The sequence below is a fragment of the Chelonoidis abingdonii genome, chromosome 3 (assembly GCF_003597395.2).
Source record: "Chelonoidis abingdonii isolate Lonesome George chromosome 3, CheloAbing_2.0, whole genome shotgun sequence".
NCBI lineage: Eukaryota > Metazoa > Chordata > Testudines > Testudinidae > Chelonoidis > Chelonoidis abingdonii.
Window position 1 is genome coordinate 203,043,229 of NC_133771.1, and position 27,295 is coordinate 203,070,523.

Below are 27,295 nucleotides of genomic sequence, written 5' to 3' on the forward strand. Positions count from 1 at the left end.
CCGATACAGAGAATTTTTTATGTCTTTTTTTCTTCTTCTATTTATATAAAGCTTTCTTTTTTAAAACCGTTTGAGTTTTTCTCCTGGTTATGAAGGCTTAAGATACGAAAGGCAGGGGGAAATCTCTTTTGTCGGTTTAGCTTGACTAATCGGTTTGATCTGCATAGCCCAGGAAGAAGGAGGAAGGAAGGTAATCTGTCCCTCTCTGTTTTGCACTTTCAAGGAGTTTAAGTAAGTATCGCCCCAGTGATACACCCAGGTGAGAGGGGGATCTGATCGGATGAGATAAAGAGGAGACAAGGAGCGACGAGGTTGTTTTCCCTTGGTGTGAGACTCAGGGCTTCTGAGTCTTGGGGTCCCCCAGAGAAGGTTTTGGGAGACCAGAGAGGGAGTCAGGCCCTGGAAATTCCTGGCTGGTGGCAGCGATATCAGATCTAAGCTGGTAATTAAGCTTAGAGGTTTCATGCTAGATTCTCAGTTATGAATGCTAAGATTCAAATCTGAGAAGGAAGCTATGACAGTTCCACACCATCTACCGTTCTCTGGCATACCTCTACAGCTTGAGCTGCATTAGAAGGAAGGGACATGGAGCTGTTGCACTAGCCAGTGCTGCCCAGGGAAACCCCTATGCCAAGGCTATTCCTCTATGGTTAAACTGGCTTTACAGCAGATGAGTCAGCATGAGGACCGTTGGTTAGTTTTAGTGTGTGATGTGCTTATGTGTGTGTGTAAGAGCCTGATGTTGCAGCGTGTGGAATTCTCATTAACGTACATGGGGTTTTGAGAGTGGATCAGTTACAGGAACAGCTATGGTAAAATACATCACAGTTCTGGATGAAAATCCAGCAATGAATCCAGTGCGCAATCCTCACTATCAAAAGGACGATGCCCTCTAATAGAGTCTAGAGGTTCTTCTTGGTCTTAAAAAGGGAGTCTTCCTACCCAGTTTCACCTCTCTTCCTCATCTTGAGCTTTGGCTAGGTATTTCTCATCCATATTTCAATTTCTTTCTGACACTGGACAGTTGAGGAACATCATTTTCATGATGATTAGAGTGAGACAGGGCTGCCCGGTGGGTGGGGGCAAGTAGAGCAATTTGTCCCGGGTCCCTCAGAGGCCCCCACAAGAATATAGTATTCTATAGTATAGCAACTTTTTTTTATGGAAGGGGCCCCATAAATTGCTTTGCCCCAGGCCTCCTGAAGTGAGAGGGTTGCAACTGAAACAAAAGAAAGATTGGAAGAGAATCACTGAAAGAAACACAGAGATTTTAACACTCTCATGCTTTGGCACTGCCATTTTTGGTTCAGGGTAACCTGAGAATTTGCATTCTCTGGATTAGTAACCTAGCAAACCTACAATCAGTAAATTTGAGCATGGTCTCTATATGTATTGTTCCCTCATCACTGTCTCTGGCCAGTTCTCAGCAAGATATTATTGATGCTGAGGTAAGTTTTCTGATGGTGAAGAGAGGGAAAGACTTGAAAAAACTTTTATAGAGAGATTTTCAAAGGCACAAAGAGCAGCTAGGCAGCCAACTTGCTTTGAAAATCTCCCTGTTAAACAGAGTGATAGCTATAAAGGAATGAGAGTAATGTACTTCAGGGTGCATTACTCAGGAACCCATTAATTATAGACTGGGACCAAATTTCTAAATATGGGGTTTAGATACTTAAATTTAGGCACCCAACTTTGAAAAATTTGGCCTAATACATTATTCTCTCGTGGCTACACCACATGTATGCACCTTTGTCCATTGTTAGGCAGGAGGGAGAAATGCACCTGTAACCCATGGAAAGATAAGGCGGGCGAGGGAAGTGCATCCATCTTAACCTTAATATCAAATTCCCATCTGCTGCAGTTTGAAATTGCTGAGATATCACACTCAGACAAGAGAGATTCATAATGGAGGCAGCAATTGATCCTTAACCAGAGTTGTGATACGGGACCGCTGTGATGGAGCTGTCTTTGGTGTGTATACATGCTGATATGTTTGCTCAATAAAATACAGCTTTCAAGACATACCATTGAGTTTAGATGATCACCGGAGTGAGAGGGCTAAAGCAGGAACAGAAGAAAAGCTGAAGAGAATTAATGGAATGAAGGCTGGGATTTAACAGACAGGGTTGAGCAAAATAAGTGTGAAACAACAGGTGTCATCAGCTCTTATCTGCATTTTTAATTAACATCTGTTTTTAGCCTAGAGTAATTTGGAAGAGTATGTTGGAGAATGTCTGTATTTAAAGATAAAGGTATGCGGTTGAGAAGTTACTAAGTAGTGAAAGGTTGTAGGAACTGAAAGGTTGGGAGGGTGTGTGCGTTGAGGGTGGGTGTTAGTTGCAGCTTATAGAAACCTGAAGGAAAGCCACTATGATAGAATTGCAAGGAAGGAAGATATTGCTATGGCAACAAAATATTTTCTCTTGGAGGAGAATGAGTATGATAAAGCAAATTTGCAGTGTGGGAAATTCAAAGGAAATGAAGGTTATAAGAGAGAAAAACACTGAAATATAATTTACAAAGAAACAGCTCTCATCATTTTAACTGAATAATAATATTTTGCTCTTCTCTAGCACCTTCCATTGAAAATCTCAGAGCACTCTACAAATATGAAAGAATTAAGCTACATGAAATTCCTGTGAAATGGGAAATATTGTTCTTCCCAAGAGTTCTCCTTGCCAGTATCTAACCCCCATTTTGCTGAGACCTTATGTGACTTCTTCAGGATCATACAGAAAAGTGTGAGCTGGTCTGGGTATAGAACCTATATTTCTATTAATAATTCTGTGTTTGACTATCCTTCTCCTCTGTCCAGAGTTCCATTAATTCAGGGTTCTGTTTAATTCCACAAAAGCCAGGAAACTCAGTGTGAAGGTTCCCACAGTAAATCTTCCCTATTTCATATATGTGTTACAAAGAGGGGTTTCTTTATTACAGTCTCACCCAACACTAAGCACTAGTGTGGTAAGTACTCAACAAATAGCATAATGGAAAGGAACAGCACTGTATTTTCTATATTATTTGTATGCTTCTGCCATTAAGACTGAGCAAATAAATGGAATGGTATACTCCTTTTTTATATTTAATCTGCCATTTTTAACATAATTTTAGCTGCATCTGGAACATTTTTATTACTGGATCTGTGTTTAAATTCCTTTCTCTTGTAAGTAAGACAACTTTTTAAAAAGCTACTTCATTCAAAAATTCACTTTGTGTATTTCAAATCTGATCCTCCAAAATGTGCCTGAACAATGTTCTTCAAACATATCAAATAAACTCACCTCTAGCTGAGAAGAAGCATGCACATTTATATATGGTCACATGAGTCATTTCATAGAAGTATTAGTTTAGGGTTTATTGTATTTGTAGAGTAGAATACAAAAACAACACAGGAAGAATAGTTTCAAAACATGATTTCATATAATCTTACAGAGCAAATAGTAGGATTGTTTTGTGTTGAGAATATCTTATGCAGATTCACAGCAAGTTAAACCCATTAGGAAATTCTTTGGCCAGGGTGTCATACTATCAGACTCCTCATATTAGCTTCCTTTTCCAATTTATTTTTGTGTCTGTTTGCTCCATACCAGAGTATCTCTTTATGTAAAGGGCATTCAGTTCTCCATCCAGAGCTTTATATCATAATCTTAGACCTGTGTTTTTCTTCTCAATAAGCTATCAGCTTATATATGGACCTCCTTTAGAGAGATGTAGCTTAACAATATAAACAGAATAAAATAAAAATAACGGAAACTCTTGGATGGCTTAAAAGGGCTGTGTATTTAACTTTTAATCTAAATTGTTACTCATTAATCTTTATGTAGGATGCACATGGGTATGACTGTCAGAGCAATACACTACAAATTTTCCTCATAAGTCATTAAAGACCCAGTTCAGTAAAGTACTTAAGCACATGCTTAACTTTAAGCATGTACTTAAGTCTTACTGAAGTCAGTGGGTCATAAGCAATTTAGGTGAAGAATGTGACTAATGTGACTAAGACATTGTCCCAAGAAAAATAAATCTGAGTTTTTTCTTGGGACAATGTCCTAGTTTTCCAATGCTAGGACTTCCCAAATCCAACTCATGCAGAAGAGTAATTCATTCCAACTGTAAGCATATAAAATTACATTTTTAATCCTTTGGTAGAAAGAAGTTGTCTTTTAAATGTTCCAGGCTTTGTGCTATAAAACACAGTCTTTTGTTGAGTGATAAAAAATGAAATTTTATTTGAATCTCATTTTCCAAAGTTGGCAGAATTAACAGCCAACTTTGCTGACACTGTGAGTTGTTTTTTGTCCTTGAAAATAGTCTCTGTCACTTGGACCTTAATGTTCCTGTTCTTCTCTGCCTCTTACAGCCTGTAGTGGCCCATAGGAAGAGAAAAAACCATATCTGATATAATTAATATAAAGTTAGTCTGGCAAGTCCAATATCTAATGTCTACAACTGATGATGACTATTGCCAACTCCAATCAAAGTCACACATCTCTTTGTGATATTTGAAGCTGGCACTTCAGAAACATAAAAATTTTTTACTGGCCTAGTTTTATTAAAGTGACTTCAATAAATTATAGTTTTCTTATCATTTAAAAACCCTCTAGATACACAAACACGTCCATCCATTGTTGGCTTCTTTTTCATGTTTCTTACCTAAGGGGCAAATCCAGTAATCAGTCATGTAACTATGCTTTGTTGCTTAAGGATCATGAAAAGACAAGTCTCTTCCCTGTTTCCAGGCCACTTCTTGGTTGTTACTGAATAAACTCTGTGTCCAGTGTGCCTCTTCCTATGCAAGGATTTGGGCAATAGATCATGTAGTCATGAATCTGCTGGCCACGTCTCCACCAATCTCCAACCAACTTTCCAGCAGCTTTCCTTCCCCAGTTCCAGAATCCCATGGTGTCCAGTGGGAGTGGGGACCCTCCCTTTGCATGGGCTCTCAAGCATATTTCCTGGTCTGAGCAGCTCACAATCTAAAGACAGAAAACTTGGATTTGCTCCTCAGTGCTTATGTAGCAGCATATGGTTGGCCAAGTGATACAAACTACCATCTCTGAAGTCAGATTCTTGTGTAACAGTTTTTTTAAAAAGCAATCAGCAGCCCTGGATTAAAGTTTTAGCTCTGATTGATGTGATGCTTTTGGAAAACTTAACTGGGGTAAAAACTGGTAAGTTGCAGCAAATAAACATTCAGTGGCTTATCCATTTCTCCCAAAGCATATCAGAAATACATTGGACCACTGTTTCTTTAGACTCATCTCCTGTCTAGGCACGTTGAAAATATCAGGTAAATTCAGTATTTCCAGCCCCGTATATTCAAAAATCATGAGTCAGACACCCAAAATCATGAGATTTTTTTTTTTAATGGTCTGTTCTATTCCTTTTCCTTTTGGTTTCTGAGCCTTCAGGGCTCACTCAAGGGATCACATTTTCAACCCAAATGTGAGAACAAGAAACTGGAGATGAAATCAAAGGGGGCAAGATTTTGCCCTATCTTTGGGTTTCAAATGAAAGCTGAGATTTTCACATAATCATTTGTCTTCAGGAGTCGACATTTTAAGTAAAACATCAAATATTACAAGATTCACAGTAAAATTATGAATGAGTTCTTGCTGGTCATTTTGTGCTTGATCTCCCACACTAGGGCGGTTAGCATTCTGTTAAAACACTTAAACTTCATTTTTAGTTTTGTCTAATTTTAAAAGAAAAAATATTGTAGATAAAAGAAAAGCAGTACTTATTTTGAAAAATCATGCAAACTGCTTCTGTTCCAAAACTTGCTGATATGAGAATGTAGGGAAATGTCTTCTTTTATGAAAATAATTATTATTGTGCTTATGAAATGGGCAAAATGCCTAGAAAGTGAATGAAAGAATGAGCTATTAAATTGAAATATTAAATGAAATAACTGAATTTAAAGAGATCATGTAAACCCTGCCGTAAATGTTGGGCCTTGTAGATGACTGAATATATTTTCATCATCTGTTTATGTGCTTAACTACAACTGCTTGATGTAAGTAAACACTTGATTGATATTCCAAATACTTAAATATTTGCATATGCGTCACACAGTATTGAACAATTAAAACTTAATTTCAGTGGAATTTGATTGCATGTAACAAAAATTTCAATATTCATTTTTGCCTGTTGTCTTTCCTGAGTATGTATTTAAATATTCCTTTTTATAGTGAATGTCATCCGTGATTGGACTGCTAGATGAGGAGAGCTCAAGATTTCGTCAATTAAAAGAAAAGGTTTATAAATATTTGTGCCACAGCCCTTCTGCCACAGATTATTTTCTAAATATTGTGTACTCTTATTGAAGACAAGCAAAAAATAATGCAGCAGTCCTTTATCGGCCCTGCACGAGGAATATGCTTACATGGTCAATGGGCATGTCTAAGAAGGCTCGGTGGTGGTAACTAGTCCCTAAAGAAATGTTTTCACCTTGTCCACAGTATATTTCCCACTCTCTGTTTCTCTGTTCTCACTCAGATTTTTTCCTGTTGCTTCTTATAACTGGCTGTAGAAGATCTCACCCTTGAAACACTAATATACTGTATATATTTTACAGATACCCCCCCCCACACACACACACAGTTTGATCCCTTTCAGAGCCATGAAATTCAGAGTGAAAGACGAATCATTATCTTGAAGCCTCGGTGTTATGTTTAGGTATTGCAGTACATATATAGCCAAAATCTGCCCTCCAATACACCTGCAGAGCCCTCACTTGAAATCAGTGAGACCTCTCCTCCCCTGTTCATATCCAGGGACATGAATTTGGTTCACTGTGCATAAGGATAAGGTATATTACATAAATTAGATTTAATTTTTATACAATTACAAAATTAGGGGGTGAAAGAAATGTAATAGGTGCAGGGCAGATCCTCGGCCATGCAGCAGTGGGTGCCTCCTATCCTCTTATCCTCCTCCCCATTGCCCCTGGGCCCTGCCACCTCCCCTGGTTCTCTGTCCATTCCCCCCAACGCCCCTGGTCCCCTCTGCCTCCCTGCCCATCTCCTCATCCACAGCTTAATTTGTCCCCAGTCTTGCCAGGGCTGAGCAAGTCTACTGTGAAAAATGGTATTTGTACGTTCGTTAATGTCACTTTTCACAGCAAACTTAGTAGCTATCTAGGAGGCTGTGAAAAAGTGATGTTAACATACAACTATCACTTTTCACAACAACAGACTTTCTAGCTAGAAAGTCTTTTAAAACAAAAGAAACAACAACAAAAAAGAGAAAAAAGTGCAAAGCATCTTATTTGTGCTGCTAGTTCGTTTAGGTCCAGTAAAGAATAGAGACAACAGTACATTATTTTTATTATTGAGTCTGCAAAAAAACCTGCATACATAAATTGCAATGATTTGGACATGTATATGTCCATATTTATTTGTTTTTCCTAAAGTTGATGAAGTATTTTAGGGAAAATTGTCAGCGCGGCCTCCAGCAAGAGTTGGTGGTTGCATGCTGAGGCCATCAAAACATTTGTTGTGACTTAAAGTCAGTTTCTGTTTAACACTAATTAAATACTGTTTAACACTTGTGTAGATATAACGGGGCAGATTACAGCCTGAGTGCCCTATTCTTTTTTCTTATGCTGGCATAAATCAAGAGTTACCCCACTAAAATCAATGACATGACACTGGTGTAAAAGTGATATAAGTGAGATAAGAATCAAACATTCAGCTTTTATGGCTTTTGTCAGTTTAAGTCACACTTTTAACACAGGGAGACAGCAAGGTCCAGCCCACCAGTTTGGAAGCCAGGAAATCTAGATTTGGTTCCTAAATCTGTTTTTTTCATCCTATGTAGTCTTGGACAAGTCACTTAATCTTTCTCTGCTTCAGTTTTCCCATCTGTAAAATGGGGTGATAATACTCATCTTTCAAAGTGTTAGGAGCCCTATAGATAGAAAGTAGTTATATAAGAACATACTAGTACACCTCTACCTCAATATGACGCAGTCCTTGGAAGACAAAAAATCTCACCGTGCTACAGCTGGGAGCTGGCGAAGTGGAGCTGGCTGGAGCTGGGCTGCTCCGCTTCTGCCGCTGCTAGTGAGTGTGGGGGGGATCCCTTACCCCAAGCCCCCTCCCCCCGAGTGACACAGCTGGGGCCAGGGCGAGGGAAGCAGAGCTAATCCTCCGGGCCACTCTGGGGCTGTGGGGTACCCAAAAGTGCCCTCCAACAGCTCCTGCTCCCCAGACCCTGGTGGGGAAGCCCCTGACTGCCTCCGAGACCCTCTGCCCCTTATCCAACCCACCCTGACCTGGCCCAGCACCCTTAACACGCTGCTTAGAGCAGCGTGTCAGAGCTTTACTGTGTAATATGCGAACCCATGTTATATCGGATCACGTTATGTTGGGGTAGAGGTGTAGTATCATTTATTATACTAGGTTTTATACTTAATATTCTATACTCTAAACAGCTCATAGAATAATGCTTTACTGTTTGCCCTGTATAGTTGAATAGTATGTAAGTGCTAATCTCTAAGGTCATATTTCTGTTGGCTATCACTTTGACCAAACAAGTGGTTGAATTTCATAATTTACAGGCAGATTTTCTTTTCTCTTTTTATCAAAGTCTTGATTACTAGAGTTCTTTTGAAGCAAGCAGTAAGTTACAGTGTTTGCTTCAGGATCGGTAATATATCAGCACCATTTTGAAGGCAACAAATTCTGTGCCCTGTAATCTTAATGCAGGAACAAAAGGTGGATTTTTTTATTGTTTAGGAGGCAGATAACCATGAATGGAGTGTGCTAGAAATAATAAGAGCTCTCCCCACAACAAAACCCTATTGTAAAACAAGCATCATCTGTTTGATGGTATCTTTGCACTAATACATCACACAGGACACTTTCTAATTGTCCCTACAGAATGCAAATAGAGTGTTAACACACCAAAGGGACTTAAAAAAAAAGGTTTGCAAATAAAGCTAGTTTAAAAGAAACCCCAAAGGTTCACTTTCTTGACAGATTTAATATTGGGTTGCATAAGTAATCCAAACTTGTCACTTTCATTTGAAAACACTACCTCATTTAAGAGCAATGCTACTTATAATAATTTATGAAGTCTCTGTGATTGTTCTTTCCAGCTCTCTTGGTTTCTGAAGAGCATGTCTTTGGTAGATAGTATTTTCCAGTGCAGCTCTGAAAATAACAAGCTGGCTTTATGGTTTTCTGAGTAGGGACCATAATGAGGCAGAAGTATGTCTGTTGATTAAAGGGAAAAAAATAGAAATCATTGTGAGACAGAAAAGAACGGACAGTTTTAAGGCCATGATTCCATTCTGCAGGTCAGTCAAAGGAAAATATTACTTTTCATTTTTGGTGGCAAGTGTGGTCGTGGCTGGAGCAGATCTCATTCAAATTGTTCCTTTAACTGTTGCTGTGTAAAAATGAAGACAGTGTAGATGTATTCTTGTTGGTATCTTACAGGGCACGTTTCACTGAACTATTCAGCCTCCTATTTTCCTTCTTGGGACTGAGGATGTGTTTTTATTCTGTATTTGAGAAACATAGGAATGCGAATAGTCATTTAATTTTGGGGTGCCCCCTCAAAAATGTATACATGACGCTAACATATATGTACCACCGTAACATCTATCTATGTATTTCTCTCTAGTTAAAGCATTTGATTAAAAAGAAATATAGAATGCAATGTATTTTAATGTAGTTTCCTTCATACAAAGTATTACAAAAAACTTCAGAGATATAGATGTGGGATGGGTCTGGGGCACTGCGTGGGCCCCAGTAATAAAGGGGTTAACTTCAGCTCTGCTTTCCCCTCCCCTTATGGCAGGAGTGGGCAAACTTTTTGGCTTGAGAGCCACATCGAGGTTCTGAAACTGTATGGAGGGCTGGATAGGGAAGGCTGTGCCTCCTCAAAGAGCCTGGACCCCGCCCCCTAGCCACCCCCTCCCAATTCCTGCCCCCTCAGAATCCCCAACCCATCCAACCTCTCCCACTCCCTGTCCCCTGACCACACCCTCCCAAGACCCCTCACCCGAACTACCCCCCCCGGAACCTCCTGGCCCTTATCCAACCCCTCTGCTCCCTGCTCCCCACCCCCTTACCATGCCGCTCAGAGCAGCAGGACTGGCAGCCACGCCCAGAACACTGGTAACGTGGTGAGCTGAGGCTGTGGGTGAGGGGAGATAGCAGGGGAGGGACTGGGGCTAGCCTCCCTGGATGGGAGCTCAAGGGCCAAGCAGGACAGTCTCGCAGGTCTGATATGGCCCGTGGGCCGTAGTTTGCCCACCTCTGCCTTATGGGGTGCTCAGAGGAAGGACTGTAAATTAGTGGTTGGAAGACACAGTAGGAAATTGTCTTTAGGAAGCTAGGAGTCCACACCCAGGTACATAGGAACACCAAGCTGGAGAGTTTGTTTCCTTTTCAGCTTATGTTAATTTATTTTGCTTTCTTGTCACCAGCATCATCCCTTGAGGGAAAGCACTTGCTGGCTAGCTCTAGGTTCTATTCTGCTGTGTTATTCCACCAACATGCTATAGAAAAGGGCCAGAAGGCTTTTCAGAGCTGACTAGAACAATGCTTTGGCCCAGGCTAGAAACATACAAATTGCCATACAGGATCAGATCAGTGGTCCATCTAGTGAGACAATTTCACTCATCAAAGGAAAGAAGGGCTGTGTTCTTCCCTGTGGTCTTCCACTAAGCCCCAGCACTGCCCACTAACTTTCCTGATCTAACCAGGCCTGTGTAAACCCAGCAGAATATTGGCAGACCACTAATAGATTGTCTTACAAAATCCACTGAGCGCTCACAAAACACATCTTTTGAACCCTCTTAACTGACAAATCACAGTCGGTTTTCACCAGACCATTATCTGTGACCTCCTGCTGCCAAATTCATCAAAAAGTGCAGTATAGTTATTATTTTTAAAAAAGCAACAAAGGCACAAATGTTTTTCATAATGGGGAAAAAACCTATTATTTTCCATTGTCTTCATTCTCAAAAATAGCAGAATTGCTTTGGCTCAAACTTTCAAAGAAAATCTGTTCCCCAAGTGAGAATAAACCTGTCAAATTTTGGCCAGAAAGGTAAAAGAGTAAAAAAGTTATAAGCAACTAAATATTACCTCTTAAAATGGAAACACGTGTGCATCCTTAACTATGGGCACACTGCTTATCGTAACTGAGATGTTTTATTTTATTTTACTTTTTGTTATTCTGAAAATCAAAAAATAATCTTTTTAATATACGCTATTTCATTTCATACAGATTTTTCAGACTGTTTACAAGAATAATACTTTACCAGAAAACATACACACTATAAAAAATTCAAAATCTCACATTATTCAGCTGAACTGTATGTATGTTAAAACATGCAGATGGCATAATAGATTAGTAAACCTTTTTCCATATCAAGACTTTCTTTTCCATACTGTCCTCCCTAGCTGGACCCTCACCTTCCATTTAACAAGCACGGAGTGGTTTTGATCCTCTGTACTGAAAATTCTTCTAGATTCCCTGACATAATATATTATCTCTCATTAGATGAGCATGATCTGTGTGGTCTGTGGTGCTGGTTGGGTACACAAAGCACTTGATGATATCCTACAGAGGGGTGACTCATCAGCTGCTTCTATAGATGTCCATCTTTTGTATTAAAAACATACATCAATGTGTCTTGATATTTCTTTCTCGTGTAAGCATTTGCTGTAGTTGCTGCAGGTTGGTGCATGTTTTGAATGAGAAAGGAAGTGGTCGATGGGATTGCGCTTGGGAGGAGCTATTTTCCAGAAGGCAATCTCTCTATTAAAATGTTCATGTCCTGAAACAGTTTGGGAACACGTGGTCTAGTGATCTCAATATAGGAGTGGGAACCAAAAGTGAAATTATGATCCCAGTGCTGACACAGATTCCTTCTGTAGGCCGGCAGCTCGTGCGGTGTAAAAGGAGGATAAGGGCTAAGACTCTGCTTTCTAAATCCACGCACAAAGGGAACCCTCTGCTTGTGGATCTCCACTCTCCTCCCATGCAGAATTGAGGCTCAGTCACCTCTATGGCCCTGTTCTCCTCTTCACCAGACCCTACAGAGAACGCTCCGCAGGCCTGGAGATCTGTGCTAGAAAGGGGACCATTTTGGGTAGGGAGAAGAGTCTGTGGGACCGGGGGTGTTCTATTGCCTCTCTTCCCTTTCCAGCCCTGTGGAGCTTACCCAGACAAGATATCACTGCCTCTAGGGCAGTGGTGGGCAACCCGTGGCCCACGGGCCGCACGTGGCCCATCAGGGTAATCTGCTGGTGGGACACGAGACAGCTGGTTTACATTGACCGTCCGCAGGCATGGCCGCCCGCAGCGCCCATTGGCCGGGAACGGCCCACCACTGCTCTAGGAGTACCTGGAGTCTGTCACAGTGGGGTAGCATGACTCCAATGGAACTGCATTGTTAGGGAGCTGGGCTGGAGGGAGGCTGCCAGAGTTCAGAGCCGGTGCAATGACGTGCACCTTCCACATGGACCCCTGAAGTCCTGACAATTTTGGAGTGGGTACATTAGTCTTTTATTGGGGGGGGAGGATCCTCACAGATTTCTCCCCAGCTCTTTCTCTCACAAGTTTTACCATGGGAGGGGATGATTGGGCCCAATAATATTTACCTACTTAGCTACTAGGGCTGTTATAAGGATTAATTTGTTATGTCCTGATCCTGTATGAGGCTAAACACCCTCAATTCCCATTGACGGTAGCTAGATCAAAGCATGCTGATTGCTAAAATGTTTAGAAAATGAAAGTGCTCAGTAGTGTTGCTATCATCATATTTCATAGTTCTGTGATCTCCAGGCTATCTCATAAATGATTTCATCAGTCACCTGGGGCCTCCCTTTTGGGGTTCATAATAAACGCAATACATGTTTTAGATGAGAACTGAAACAGAGGCAACACACCTCATAGATTTTTACCAGCTGTCAGTTCATCTGCACATTACCACAGAGTATGCTGGATCTCTCAAACTGGTGTTCCCCTCCTCAGCAAATGATACATTTCACCTTTTCTTGCAGGTATCAGAGATTTGAAAAGGCATTTCTGCTCGCTGTTGACATAGGTGCTCGTGACCTGTTTATGGTAAGTCATTCCTGTAGATGGCTTTGTGATAGCTGTTCCTGAGATGAGTTAGTTGTCAGCTTTTGTGCACATTAAAAAGGATCAGTGTCATTTGCAGTATTAGACACATACTGGAGAAGGGTTTATTCTACTTGGTTTGCCCCTTGCCATCATGAAACTGGTCAATAGCAATCTAGTAGCTTTTGAGTTGCTGACATTTTCCTTTCCAGGGCCTCGAGACTGTTTTATGTTGTTCAGGAATTAATATATACATTCTTGAACTTTCCTCCTCCTCCTCCTGTGTCAGATGTGGGTGCATGTCATCTTTCACTCTAATAAGCTTAAATGTTTCTAATCCATTCCTTTAAGAAGTACAGCTGCAGAGGCCAGGACACAAGAGCAGACCGTGTCCTGGGGATCCTGAATGCTCTCAGTGTGTCTCTTAAGTTTCTGTGGACAGTGACAAATTATGAATGCTCCTCCAGGTACTTTTAAAACAACAAAGCTGCGACGTCAACCCAAGCAGTTTTACATTTTGTGCGCTCTTTGGCCCTCCCATTTAATTAGGTACAAAAGTAAAATTAACCGGTTCTTAAAAGGTCCTATGTGCAAGGTCTGCAGGAGGCTCTTGTTTTATAGGATCTTGCACCACAATGTCACAGTGAGGTCAGATGGACAAAGCCAGTAGTTCTTTCCTCGTCTCTCAGCATGTTGCTGCTATGCAGCTGATTTAGTTGTTTTCAAAGAACAATAGGGAAAGGGCTTGTTCTTTGAAAGTCTCATTTGCTTGACTCTTTTGCATAATGAAGACATTCTGTTGTTTAAATTAAACTTTGGCTCTAGATGTTAATATTATTTATCCCATTAAGTCACTTGCCCTGCTAGTTTGTTCTTGATATTTAAATTGTATGTTAAATGATACAATTAAATCCTTCTTTTATGGGTTATAAAAAGTCCTGTCTAATTATATAAAGAGTTTGATGAATCTTTTGATGCTTTTTTCCACAGCGTTAATCATGTGGCTTGTTCCGTCTAATTAGAAAGATGTGTATACTGTGATAAACTTTTCTAAGTGTGCATCAAAAGAATGTGATGGGAATATCATACTTTTAGGGAAATCGTTACATATTTTTGTATTCCTTTATACCCCCTCCAAACATTGGGTTTTTTTTCTTTTCATCTCATCTTTCTCCTCTCTCTCTTTCTCACTCTCTCAATAATATAACCTTTTCTACACAGGACTTTGATGTAGCAGTGTTGAGATCTGTAACCATGGAGAGGCTTGGGAAATGATTCTGCTCTCACTTTCACCAATTTAACACCACTGGGCTTGATTCTCGCTGTGCCTAAGCAGAGATTGGTTGCGGGGGGCGGGGAGCGCTGAGAGGGAGCCAATCATGAGTTTCTGACTCTCAACCACCTGGCATGGTGTACACTAAATCAGCAGGGGGGCAGCTGTAATTTAAGGCATAAGGTCCCAAACACCAAAAATTGCTCCATCATATCCCTTCTACTCCTCTGATACCCCACCTCCCAAACATGTCCCCTTCCTCCTTGGGCCAGAAGGGGGAGTTCCATCTCAGGAAGAAGTTGCCAGGTTTGTGCTGGTGGAGATTCCCCTTACACAGGGGATATTCTCCAACACAAATCTCTGGACACTTTAAATTTGCTTTACACTGGGTCAGCGTATGTGGCACAAAGTGAACTTGGCCACTGGAGAATCCAGTCCATTGACTTCAGTGGAGTGACTCTTGATATAAACCCTTGTCTGGACTAGCTGAAAGGGTGTTTTATTTAAAAGTTAACTAACACATGTTACATTTGTAGTGTAGTCAGGACAGGTTGTACTTTAGCACATCTCAGCTGGCCAAGATGAACCCTTGGATCCTACCCAAAATTTAAAGAATTTTTTAAAATCCCTTTTATCCTTGTGTAGACAAGACTGAAGCGAGAACAAAATCGCTGGATTTTGCCTCGGTGCAGGATTGCTCATCTCTGTCTCATGCATTTCTCTCATTTGGATGTTCAACTTCGACCTCTCTCTAGGTCTTCGCTTCTGGGTTATGTCTAAATTTTGCCAAGTCTTTTTGCATAGCGTTGCTAAGATATGGCCTTTCCTATCCATCCACACAGCTAAAACTCTCATCATTTCATGTCTCGGTTACTGCAACATCCTTTCCTCTCGCCTTGACAAATGCAGCCTTCCCCACTCATATCCATACGAAATACTGCTAAAAGATCATTTTGCTAGCCCATTGCTTTGTCTATGCTCCCCTTCACTGACTCCCCCTTCTCTGTTGCTACTTTCAAGTTCCTTCACAACCTATCCCTCGTCTACCTATTATCACCATCAAAATATCGACTCCTACCTCCACCTGGCCTATGATATCAGCCTCTGTTGCCCATTGGTTACATTGGTTGTCAGTATAATTAACTGAAGCTATGATTTCCAAACTCACTGAGAAATATCTCTGTATAGCCTTGCGGTTTGGGGTTTGTCTCCCCCGGGGTTTTACCCACCAGTGTAACTATACCAATATGGATGCTATGGGGCAATCCTCTAATCTCGATGCAGAGCTTGGGTGTAACATGGCTTGTACCAATGTAGTTACCCATGCTTAAAACAGTAGCTTCACCAGTGGTTAAAAAATCCAGTGTAGACAAGGTCTTGTTTCAGCCAGTTGAGTCCTATCGTTATATTCAGCTACAGCATTATGGTTACTGATGATTGTAATAGCTCCCAGAAATGATGCTGTACTTGAAAAAACAGTCAATTGAGGTACTTGGGGGTATATTTTCAAATTGGTATGTGGCGCAACCACCACTAAATTTCTATTAACTTCTACAGGTGATTGGGTCCACAGTGGGACTTCTAATCCAAACCAACTCATATTCCCCACCAGGGTTGACTCTAGGCAATCTGGCATTCTAGGCACACTCCCAAGGAGTCACCCCATAACCTCATCCCTGACCAAAGCCCTTGATTTTGATGTCACTATGTGACTCCAAAGGCCAGAGCAGTCTGTGTCCCTGTAGTATCTGTGCCTTATTCCAGCCCTGCTCTCTACCCTTGTATTTCAAGGGGAACAAGTGAGGCTTTATCGGAATTGCTGGTTCAGAACTTGTTTATGTAGTTTTGTTTCAAGATTGCATCTAAAACTGGAAAGGGACCATTTCCCAGACTAGTTTGGATTTAGCCCTAAGATACTGTAGATTTCAAGAAAACAGCTGATGGTTCACCATGCAGGATTGCAGAAATCTCACAAGGGCTGCTAATTTAGCAACACATCTGCCACTCCGGGCTGAAATCTCATGAAAAGAGCTTGTGAAACTTTGGTGATATTAAACCTGACCCTAGATCTGGTGCAGTTTTGACCTGGAACTCTATCCTAAATTTGATCCATGTCCAAGATCATCTCCTTAGCTCATCTCTAATTAACATTAAAGTTAGTTACACTTCTAAAAGTTCATTCTATGAAGCTGATGGTTTGTTCTTTTCTCTGCTATTTTTTGCCCAGAGAAGCAATGACAGCCACAAGTTTTTGTCAGGCAGCTTGGCATTCACAAGTGAAGTTACACTTCATGCCAGACCTGAAAAGCAAACTTAACTATGCAGTCACTAACGTATGCTTCCATGATGTGTCTTTACTGTAACCTATCCCAATTGCATCATGTGATGTTTTCCTGGGAATGACACAAATCTGTATAGTGGTATCCCTGAGTGCTCAGTTTTGTATTTGTATCTCTAATTTAGTCTACAGATGTGTAAAATTTCATCTCATCACCAACTTCCTGTTGATAGCACTTCTGAGATGACTGTAAACCGAAAGTTATTCCAACAAAGATAAATATTAAATTAAGATAATGTTCCCTCTTTTTTGTTCCTGTTTCAGATCATTCCTACAAATTAGGTCCCTTTTGGTGTTAATTCTGCCCACTGAACATCAAACCTAGCCCCTTTGGGAGTGAAGGATGCTCTGTCAACACAAACACTGAAGACATGTAGACCTTTAGCTATTTTACTGGGAGAATAGCAGAAAGTCTTTTCTGAATCTTTTCACAATTATTGAGAGCTGTAGTGGTGGTGTTCTTTTCCCATACTTGCCCTGGGGAAGCTGCAGACACAATTCAATAGCAGCAGAAGATATTACAATGGAGGACTTAACTTTGCATTTCCCTCCTTTTGTTGGTCAAAATTAGACCCTCAGGGCAAATTTCTGCCCTGGCTTACACAGGAAGACAGTGGCAATTTTAACCATGTCTGTGAAAGCAGAATTGGGCCCATGTTGTTATTTGAGTATATTTGTAATGTGCCTTTTGTTACTTTTTGCATTAGTGGCTCTGGTATCTCTTCCCCTTCCAAACCTATCCACTGGTTTCCTCTCCCCTTCCGCATCTCATCTTTTCGTTGGCTCTGTCTCACGCCCTTTACTCCATCAATACCCTTCCCCATAACTGCTCTTTTGGGGCCTGAGTCTGATCTCACAGCTGTTTTACCTGAGTGGAATGCTTTACATTTCAGTTACTGCTGGCTTCAGAATCAATCCTTTTATAATGTGTCCTGGCCTTCCCTGCAGTTCCTAGTGCCTAATATGCTTTCTCTAACCCTGTGCAGGAAGCAGGATCCACCCTCTCTCTTTCAAATCCCCCATCAAAATACACCTCCCCAGTAAGCCTCTCATTGCTTATGTACCACTCAGTGAAATGAAAATGCTCATTTATAAAAAATGAACAAGCAATACTTACATTTAGGTCACAGTCATATGGCTGAAATTTTAAACGTACAACAGTTGGGAAATTCAAAGCCATCTATAACACTGAAATTATTATTTATTTGCGTGGGGGTAACACATGGAGGCTTCAGACCCACTATGCTAGGCACACAACATATACAACAAAGAGATGGTCCCTGCCCTGAAGCGTTTACAATCTAAGTATATACTTTTAAATTTAGACCTTGATGCATATGGTGTGTGCACCTTTCTCTTAAGCCTTTATAACAAACTATCTTGGGATTGTGAGATAGGATGAGAAAATTCAGTCCAAAATCTCTTTGTTTTCATAAAATTAAAAGTATCAGGGATTCATACTGAAAGTTTCTTCCTCAGCTCTCACTATAGCATCACTAACATGATGCTATAATAATACACATTCAGGCACTGCTATATTCCTCTGCAACGCTCCTAGAACCACATCACATACAAATCCATCAATTTTATAAACTCCCACAAAGTTCAATAAAAAAAAAAGTAAAATAGAAGAGGACATAATATATCATGAATAACAGTTACATTTATTGGACGATGATTGATCCAATGTATGACAGAAAAGATCAAGTGATAGAAGGGTTGTTAGCTTTAAATCCTTTTGTAGTGTGTTCCAGCTCTCTGCTGCTGAAAATTCAAAAGGCCATCCACTGTAGCAAAGCTAGCAGAAACCCGAGCAACCGGCACATTAATAAAAGTGTCAGATCTTGGGTGAGACACTGATGAGGAAAGTGTAAGTAATTTCTGAAGAAAAAGTTGGAATTTTGCCCAGAAATATCCTATAGACATGTGCGCAACAGTGTTTCAGATGACTTCTGCTCACTGAGGGCTAGCTCTGCATAAGTTGCAAAGATGAGCATAAAAAGCAGCTCCTGGAACTAATCAAATTGTTAAATGGTAAAAGCCAGCCATTTCAACATACTCTTGATAGCCAGCAGGAAAATCTATTTTCCTGATTGTTTCTGATAGGTAATGTGATATTTGACGTGATCATGTCTGGTTGATTATGTGAAAAAAATCTATTACAATCATATTAAGAATTTTATTATATCATTTTGTTTTCATTCGTTGATGTACATAGTGAGGGAATCTGGGTTTTGGTTTCTCTTTTTTCCTCATTTCATGTTTTGTAATTTCCTAGTAAAATCCCCTTTGGTATGAGGTGAATATGAGGTGAAAGCCTGTGCTGTCATATGGGCGTAATTCGGAAAACATAAGGTGAAAATGAGAACTTTAAAAAGTAGGTGTTCTAGGTGATGTTCTAAACCAAGAGTTCTCAGCTTACTTCTAGCACTTCCCATCAGTACACACGGACCCAACACACATTCTAGGTGTCAAAATGACAGACAAAGAGAGAGACAATCCTGGACTCCTGTTATATAGATTGACTGCACATATTTGGGCAGAAATTGGCGGTTTAATTAATATGATAATTTATATAAAATGGTATTTAAAAATAACTTACAATAGCTTTTTTTAAACTGTCATATTTATTTTTTGCATCCAATGTTAAAGCACTCTGCATAACCGCACAAAAAAAAGGCCACTTACCAGGCTACTGTTCTATCTATCTGAGGTGCTGATAGGGTCCCCATTACCATATTATCTGAGTGCCTTCCCACAGGACCAAGAAGAAAATCCAAGAGCATGAACAAGGAGCAATATAGGCTTTAATTTACCATAAACAATGTGCAAATTTCTGTTTGTTGGAAGTACATTTAAAGGAACTTTGTCATTTTCTGTAGTTGTTTCCCCCCCAACTTTATTATTAAAAAAAAAAAAATTAGAATCAGTGCTGTTTTCAGTTTAAACTAAAAACCAGAATCCCTAAACATAATCGATATCAACATTATTCTATACGTGGACAGAATCTGGCTACATATTCAAATATTTGTAAGCTCAGGCTTGTTCCAGAGCCATCTGATTTTCAGCTATCTCGAGCAAGCTGACAGTATAAACTTTTAACTTCTTAATCTAGATGAAAATCATATTTTTTTTTGACTCAGGCCCCTCTCGCCTGACACCACAGAGGGTGTACAGTGTTCGCTGCAAGCTCTTAACTGATTACTTTGCCCCAGGGCACTTGCACATTCTTCTTATATCACACCTTTGTTTGTGCTCAGAAACTGGTCCAAGCACATCCGTATTTTGGGGATTCTGAAAGGCATCACCCTTTCAATCTGGGGACTCGCTATTGTTCATTCCAAACCTTCTCCTTTCCCCACTTGATCTTCGGATGCTCGCAATCTGTCCTGTTATTCTATAGTTCTCAGCAGTGTGAGATGCATTTAAATGATAACCTACGAAGACATATTCCCTACCTACTTGCATACGTTTGCTTACATTCTAAATTTTAGCTGTGACAAAATGAGTGAGGGGAACAAACAGTAGGGAAGAGACATGGGAAAGAAGGACTAAGCTTAAAGTAGTACAGTCGTGTAGGTAGTACCCAGTTTAGGGATGTGCACCTCTTGATGGTTCTCTTATACCCAGAGTGCAGATGTGACTGAATGTTATTGACTTAATTTTTGTGGACACCTGAGAAGAAGTGTATTCTCAGGAGGCATATAACAATGAGAGTGAGTGGCATTATGGATCACAGTTAGGAGGGTAGTCCAAGTATGGGTTGCAGCATGAAAAAGGCATGGAGATGCATATGGAAGAATCAGACTTACTGGAGTATCGAGACTCACATCACTGGCATGAATAAGTGACCAGACAGCAAGTGTGAAAAACTGAGACAGAGGTGGGGGAGTAATAGGCACCTATATAAGACAAACCCCCGAATATCAGGACCATCCCTATAAAATCAGGACATTCGGTCACTCTAAATAAGAGATTAGTTTGGATCAGCAAGAAGGAGCAAAGTTATATAGATATGTGAATGTGAGAAGTTTATATTTGATGTAATCGAGGAGAACCTAGTGAAGTGATTCAAGGAGTGGGGTGATGTAATCAGAGTGACAGGTGAGAAATCTTTGTGGCCATATTTTGGATATACTTGTGTAGGGCCATGTTGAAGACTAGAGACGAGATTCTGCAGTGATCAAGGCAAGCGACGATTGAGACATGGCTGAGAGTTTTAACTATTTAGACACAGAGGATGGGTGAGTCTTGAAGCTCTCGTAGAGGAAGAAACAACATCTGGACACAGTCTTGGTGTGAAAGGAGAATAAAAGGGAGAAGACAAAAATGACCTTCAGATTCTGAGCCCAGCTGACAGAGAAGATTGTAGTGTTATCCCTAGTCATGGGGGAAGGAAGAAGAGGAGAGGATTTGGACAGAAAATCCTATTTTCTCTGGGTAATATCATCATTTGATTCAAAAACCCATTGACTGAGAGTCTGAAAAAATGGTTATAACTAAATATATGTATGTACAAAATTAGGGATTGTAGGGTTTGGTTTCCATTTTTACTCATTTTAGTGTTTTGTTTTGGATATTTTAGTGTCTTGTAAATTCCTTTTTGAAAAAACAGGTTTTACAGGTTTATGAATCTCAGCTGCATACATCTGGGCGTAAACTGGTGGTTTCATTCTCAGTAAAAATCACACAAACATTGTTTTGTTTTTTAAATAATCAGACATTTTAAGCAGTCTCATTTTATTGTTTACAACTTAAGTTTCAACACTGTAACCACCTGAACAAAATCTGTTCGTCATGTGACTATGTGAGCTGGAATAAAATTGCAGAGAGCTTGAACTGGAAGTAAATACTGATTGTAGGTTTACAAAATGAAATTTCTGTTGAAAATTCCTTTAAGGGAATATTGCCATTTTTGGCTTATTTTTAATAAAATTGCTCTCTACCTTACATTATTTAAAATGAATTATTGAAAATCTACAATCATTGTTATATTCAGTTTATATTGAAAACCAGAACCCCTAAGCTTAATATATGGGGAAACTTCAAAGGCAGAAAGGACAATTAGGCTCCCAACTCCCAAATTTCCCACGTAATCTGTAGATGTGAGAGTATATCCTAGCCATACATGCAAATGACTCATTCCAGAGCCATCCAATTTATAGCTGTTATCTTGACTAATATGACAGTATCAACTTTTAGAAAGACAAGTTGAATGAGGTAATATCTTTTATTGGACCAATGTCTGTTGGTGAGAGAGACAAGCTTTTGAACCTACACAAAGCTCTTCTTCAGGTCTTTAAACTTTTAAATCTTGATAAACATCATAACTTTTGTGACTCAGGCCTCTCTACACAGAGGAAGTACAGTGTTTGCAACAACTTTCTAACTAATTACTTTGCCCCAAGACACTTGCCACATTCTTGTTAAATCACACCTGTGTTTGTGCTCAGACGATGACCCAAAAGCATCCAGACTTTGGGATTCTGAGAGTCCACACCTTTTCATTCTGAGGAACTGCAGTTCCTCCTCTTTTACCCTTCACCCTTCACTAGTGTTTTTTCTGATGCTCCTGGCTCTTCCGCTCATATACTTTCATTTCAATACTACTGTTGGTGCCATTAGATGTGGGGGAGACGATTGAGTATTTGACAAGCCATCTTTTCAAACAGTCATTCATCTTTCCCTATATGCTTTAAGGTTGACACGCTAATGCAGAGCAAGCCAAAGAGTCACATGCATAGTAAGGGATCACACTATGGAGACAAAGGGAGAAGATCTGTGAAACTGAGGGTAACATACAGAGAAAGAGAGAGATTTTAATGAAAAAATACTGTTAGATGACATTTTGTTCCTTACATCTTATTTATTTTTTTACAAAATTAGGGGGAAAATGTTTTTGGAGTATGGCTGTTTGTCTTTCCCCCTCTTTTTCCTTTCTGTCACTCTCATATTTCTTTTCATCTCTCTATCTTCTGCTCCTCTTCCAGAACTAGGAGTACTTGTGGCACCTTAGAGACTAACAAATTTATTTGAGCATAAGCTTTCGTGGGCTGAAGCATGCATGCATCTGATGAAGTGGGCTTTAGCCCACGAAAGCTTACGCTCAAATAAATTTGTTAGTCGCTAAGGTGCCACAAGTACTCTTTGTTCTTTTTGCTGATACAGACGAACTCGGCTTCCACTCTGAAACCTGTCTTCCGGAACTGTTACTCTTCACCTTGTGCCATTAGGGTTTTTGTCCACTAAATTAAGGTGTCAGAAAATCCAGATGTAGAAGGATATTCTCACCAGAAGCTCTCTGAGTCTGGGAGATAGCCGTGGCTTTTTTACTTGGAGACATTGTCTCAAGGAAGGAATCCATTCCCTTTACATTCCTGCATGCAGTTAGAGTGCAGAATAAAATATCTCTTTGGATTTTTATCTTTACGATAAAAGGTAACAAGAAGGTATTTTGCTTTTGCCATATGTGAAATAAGTGTTCTCTGAGTAGTTTCTGTATATTCCCACGCATGAGTTGTGCCAGTGAGTGCAGTTCTGATGATAGGACCTCAATTAGCAGTGCCCGTTGGAGTGCTTACAACTCTCCTCCCGGGCCACCCTTCATGTTGCTGAATATTCTATGGGCAAGGCTATGAAAGGGGTCTCGGCCCTCCGGCCACTCAATTCCTTCCAGCTACCGTCAGTGATGGACTTGGAACCTCTCTGGACCTTCAGTCCAAATTGTGTTTAAATAGAAGTGCTTTATGAAACTTTTAGCTTAGGTTTTAGATGGTTAAGATTGCACATGGTTAGCATTTATACTTTCAGATGGGTGGTTTTTACAGATTCCTGTATGGCAGATCCCCCCTTCCAAGGCACCTTTTGGTTTTCTGACCAAACTGCTGTCACTAATACTATCCTTACAGGACCGCTGCTTTCACCTCTGCCTTCCACACTGGATGCAAGATTGGAAACACTCCTGCAAATGGAATTGGAGGTTTTTCTTCTTTCCTCAAGTCATCCACAATTTAAACAAGAGCAGGGGCGTGCCCAGAAATAAAAATTGGATGGCTTTTGAAGGGGCACGTTCTGTGCCCCCAGCACGGTACAGGGCTTGAGGAGCTCACTCTCCCCTGTGGTCCCAGGACTGGAGAAGTTTGCTCTCCTCCCATGGCCATGGGGCCGGAGAAGCAGTCAGCTCCTTCTGTGGCCCTGAGGCCCAAGGAGCTCACTCGCACCACCGTGACCCCAGGGCTGGAGGAGTTCTGTGCCCCTACCAATTATTGGGGGGGAGTGCCCCTGCTTGCCCCCCTTGTGCACCTCCCTGAAGAAGAGACATTCAGAATCCCAACCATTTCTACTTTGTGGCTAGGATTATGAACCAGATCCAGTGGCTGAGTATTGATCCAATTGGCATATGCATCCATAGCCAACATGGCCATTTTGGCCAACTCCTTCAGATCTGCATCCATATCACGTATTTTATTCTGATCAAATGCAACCCCCTGTGGGACCTCAGGGTTTAATTCCTAAGTATCTGAAGCTACCAGATTGATCTGTGAAACCCAGAAAAGGAACACAGTCTCCTACTGTGATTGCTGATACAATGTCAGAAGAAGAACATGACACAAGGGATGCAGGATGCGGATCCTGATGTTGACAACCAGACATCTCCCGATCAGAACATCTGAGTGTCTTCTGCATATTCTCCGTCTGCGGATGCAATTACATGTCAGTAATTAACAGAAAGGATGACATCCACACTGAAGTTACCAACATCTGCTGTAGAATAAACCTCACACCCAGTATTTGACATCTTTGGCTCTTATTCCTCCATCAGATTTTTTCTGCTTTTATTGGATGGGCTTTTACACTCAACTAAACTCATCTCATCCAATCCAGCCACTTTCCAGGCAACAAGCAGATAAATTCCACAAGAGGGTTTTCATACCCATCGTGCCCCATACTTCCTGGTAGTAGAGGCAGCTATCTAAAGGTCAGAAAGGGGATTGATCCATTCTAGTACCTCAGAGAAAGATGGGGGAAAAAAAATTTCTCTTCCTCCACTTTAGGTTTAAGAGTAGCAAACTATCAAGTTGTCATGGCTCACTTCCAATATCACCTTTGGGAAAAATTATCAATATCCTTCAAATTCCTTCCTGAAAAGCGGAAGAAGTTTGGCAAATGTGATCATAATAGAAACTCAGCAAATGGAAAAATATGTCTTGAAGGTGATCTTTGACTCCTCAGATTCTGTGGTCAGAGGTGCTGTGTCTACTACTTCAATGAGAAGGTTTGCCTGTGTGACAGCATGCTCACTTAGGTATTTATGTAACGGAGAATCACAGGCTTAATTGGGATCAATTAGCCTGTAATGGTGGGGATTGTTGACATTTGTGGGCAGTGATCAGGCTAATGAGTTAATTAGCTCAGCCAGGGGAAGATATATAATTGGCAGGAATGGGAAGTAAAGAGGGGAGCTCAGCGAGCGAGCTGGGTGTGGCAGAGCTATCTGGGTGGAAAGATCCTCCTGCTAGGTTCTGCAGTGCCTGGAATCTGAGATTAAAGGGACACATGGCAGAAAGGAACAGACTGTGAGTATGTTGTGAATAAGAGACAATACAAATGGGCCAGGCACACTAGGTAGCAAAGGGAGCACCTTGTGACAGCTTGTCTTTAATTGTCAGGACTGCCACCAGAAACCAAAGCAAAAGTTGAGGAACTCCCTTTTGAAGACGAGGGTCTTTTCAGTATCAGGACCAAAGAGAACTAGAAAGAATGAAAGAGACTAGATATACTGCCAGGTCTCTGGGCATTTCTTAACAACCAGGAAGAAAACCAGGGATGTCCCTCTCCAGATGTCAAAGGCAACAGTACCCTTCCTCCTCTTCTTTTACACCTGATGTAGAGGAGATACTGTTATCTGAAGTATCCAAGGAGATCCACAGCACTCTTATCAACAAAGAAGTAATTTTAAATCAAGACCAGGAGGCAAACAACCTTCTGTAAGGTCTTTAGGACCAAACCCCAGGTCCCACATTTGACAGTTTAAATTAGAATAATCCACAGTGGGTATCCAATATAGTTTAAGATTCTTTCCAATCCCCAACTCCCCTCCTTATTCAGGGACCCCTCTCACAAGAGTCTACTGAGATCAGAGGTTCTGGCTCTTCTCAAAATAGAAGTGGTGGAGGAGGTCCAAATGGAATTCAGAAGGAAAGGATTCTATTCAAGATACTTCTTGGTTCCCAAAAAAGATGGTGGTCTCTGACCAATCATGGATCTAAGGAAACTAAATATCTTCATCAAGAAATTCCATCACAAATACCTCAGCTTTACAGTAGGAAACAACCATTACCAATACAAAGTCCTTCCATCTGACCTGTCTTCCACCCCCGGGACATTCAAATTGCCTGTCAGTGGTAACAGCTTACTTGTGAAGGAAAGGATACATGTTTATCTTTACTTGGATAATTGCCTAATAAAAAAACATAATCAGAAAATCATCTTTGCAAAGCCATTTTCTCATACTTGTATCCTTTTAGAAAATCTGAGGTTCCTGATAAATCAAAAAAAAATTGTTCTGGAATGGACTAAATCATTACCTATCATCAGCTAAACAGAGCTCTTCTTCCTTGAGAAAGATTTGAAACCATACACAGTCCACAAACTCAATCATCTCAGCAAGTAATATTCTACCTCTGATTAATGGGTCTTCTAATTTCAACAAACTATGTCATTCCATGTGCTCATCTAAAGATGAGAACCCTTCAACACTGGCTGTTCGCCAGCTACAGGCAGAGCATAAATAGCTGCTAACATTACAGTGGTGAACTCAACCACAAAATGTGCTCCCGGGTGGACACTACACCCCTCCAGCACCATCAGTGATTATTACTGTGGATACATCCAACGTAAGATGGGAGCTCATTGCCATACCTTCAGTGCAAGAAGTCATTGACTCCCAAGACAAGATTCCACAAAAACATTCTAGAATTCATTGAGTGTTAAAGGCTTTTCTACTTCCTGTTCAACACAAGATTGTTCAAGTGGTCACAGACAGTACCACAGCAGTTTATTATATAAGCAAGCAGGAAGGAGCCCACTCTCCCTAGCTCTGCAGGGAAGCGCTAGTGTGCAAATGGCGCATTACTCATAATGTATTTCTGATAGCACTATATATGCAGGAAAGAACAATGACCTAGTAGATCAACCCAATAGGGTCTACCACAAGACTGGTCCCTGAAAACATTAGGAGCCCAAGGAATCTCTGTACAGTGGGAACACCCAGCCATAGACCTATTAGCAACCAAATAAATGTGAGGTGTCAGATGTTTGGTCTGAGGGTGGGGACAGACAATCGTTTGATCTCAGATGCATTTCTCCTACTATGGAATCAAGGGTTCTTGGGTACTTCCCCCCCTCAACCCCATGCTGAAGGTCATTGTCATGGAGTCTCCAGGCAATGCTCTGGAACTGCTCCCCACAAAGCCAGTGAGGACTTTGAGGAGCCTCCTCTTCCTTGGAGAAGACTTTTTCAGGACAAGAAGTGCACACGTCTTCACCTCCTGGGTCTCTTCTTGGAGCATTCAGCATTGTCTGCCCCTCTGTGC

General features: G+C 40.8%; 1 protein-coding gene across 5 annotated transcripts in view; it reads left to right on the top strand.

Moving 5' to 3' along the window:
- Positions 1–27,295, top strand: part of WDPCP (WD repeat containing planar cell polarity effector) — a 244,455-nt gene that overhangs the window by 149,518 nt on the left and 67,642 nt on the right. For all 5 annotated transcript variants that reach the window (XM_032763269.2, XM_032763270.2, XM_075064464.1 and 2 more), the window contains exon 13: positions 13,029–13,092. In XM_032763269.2, coding sequence (XP_032619160.1) covers positions 13,029–13,092 — 64 coding nt within the window. The remainder of the gene's footprint in view (positions 1–13,028; positions 13,093–27,295) is intronic.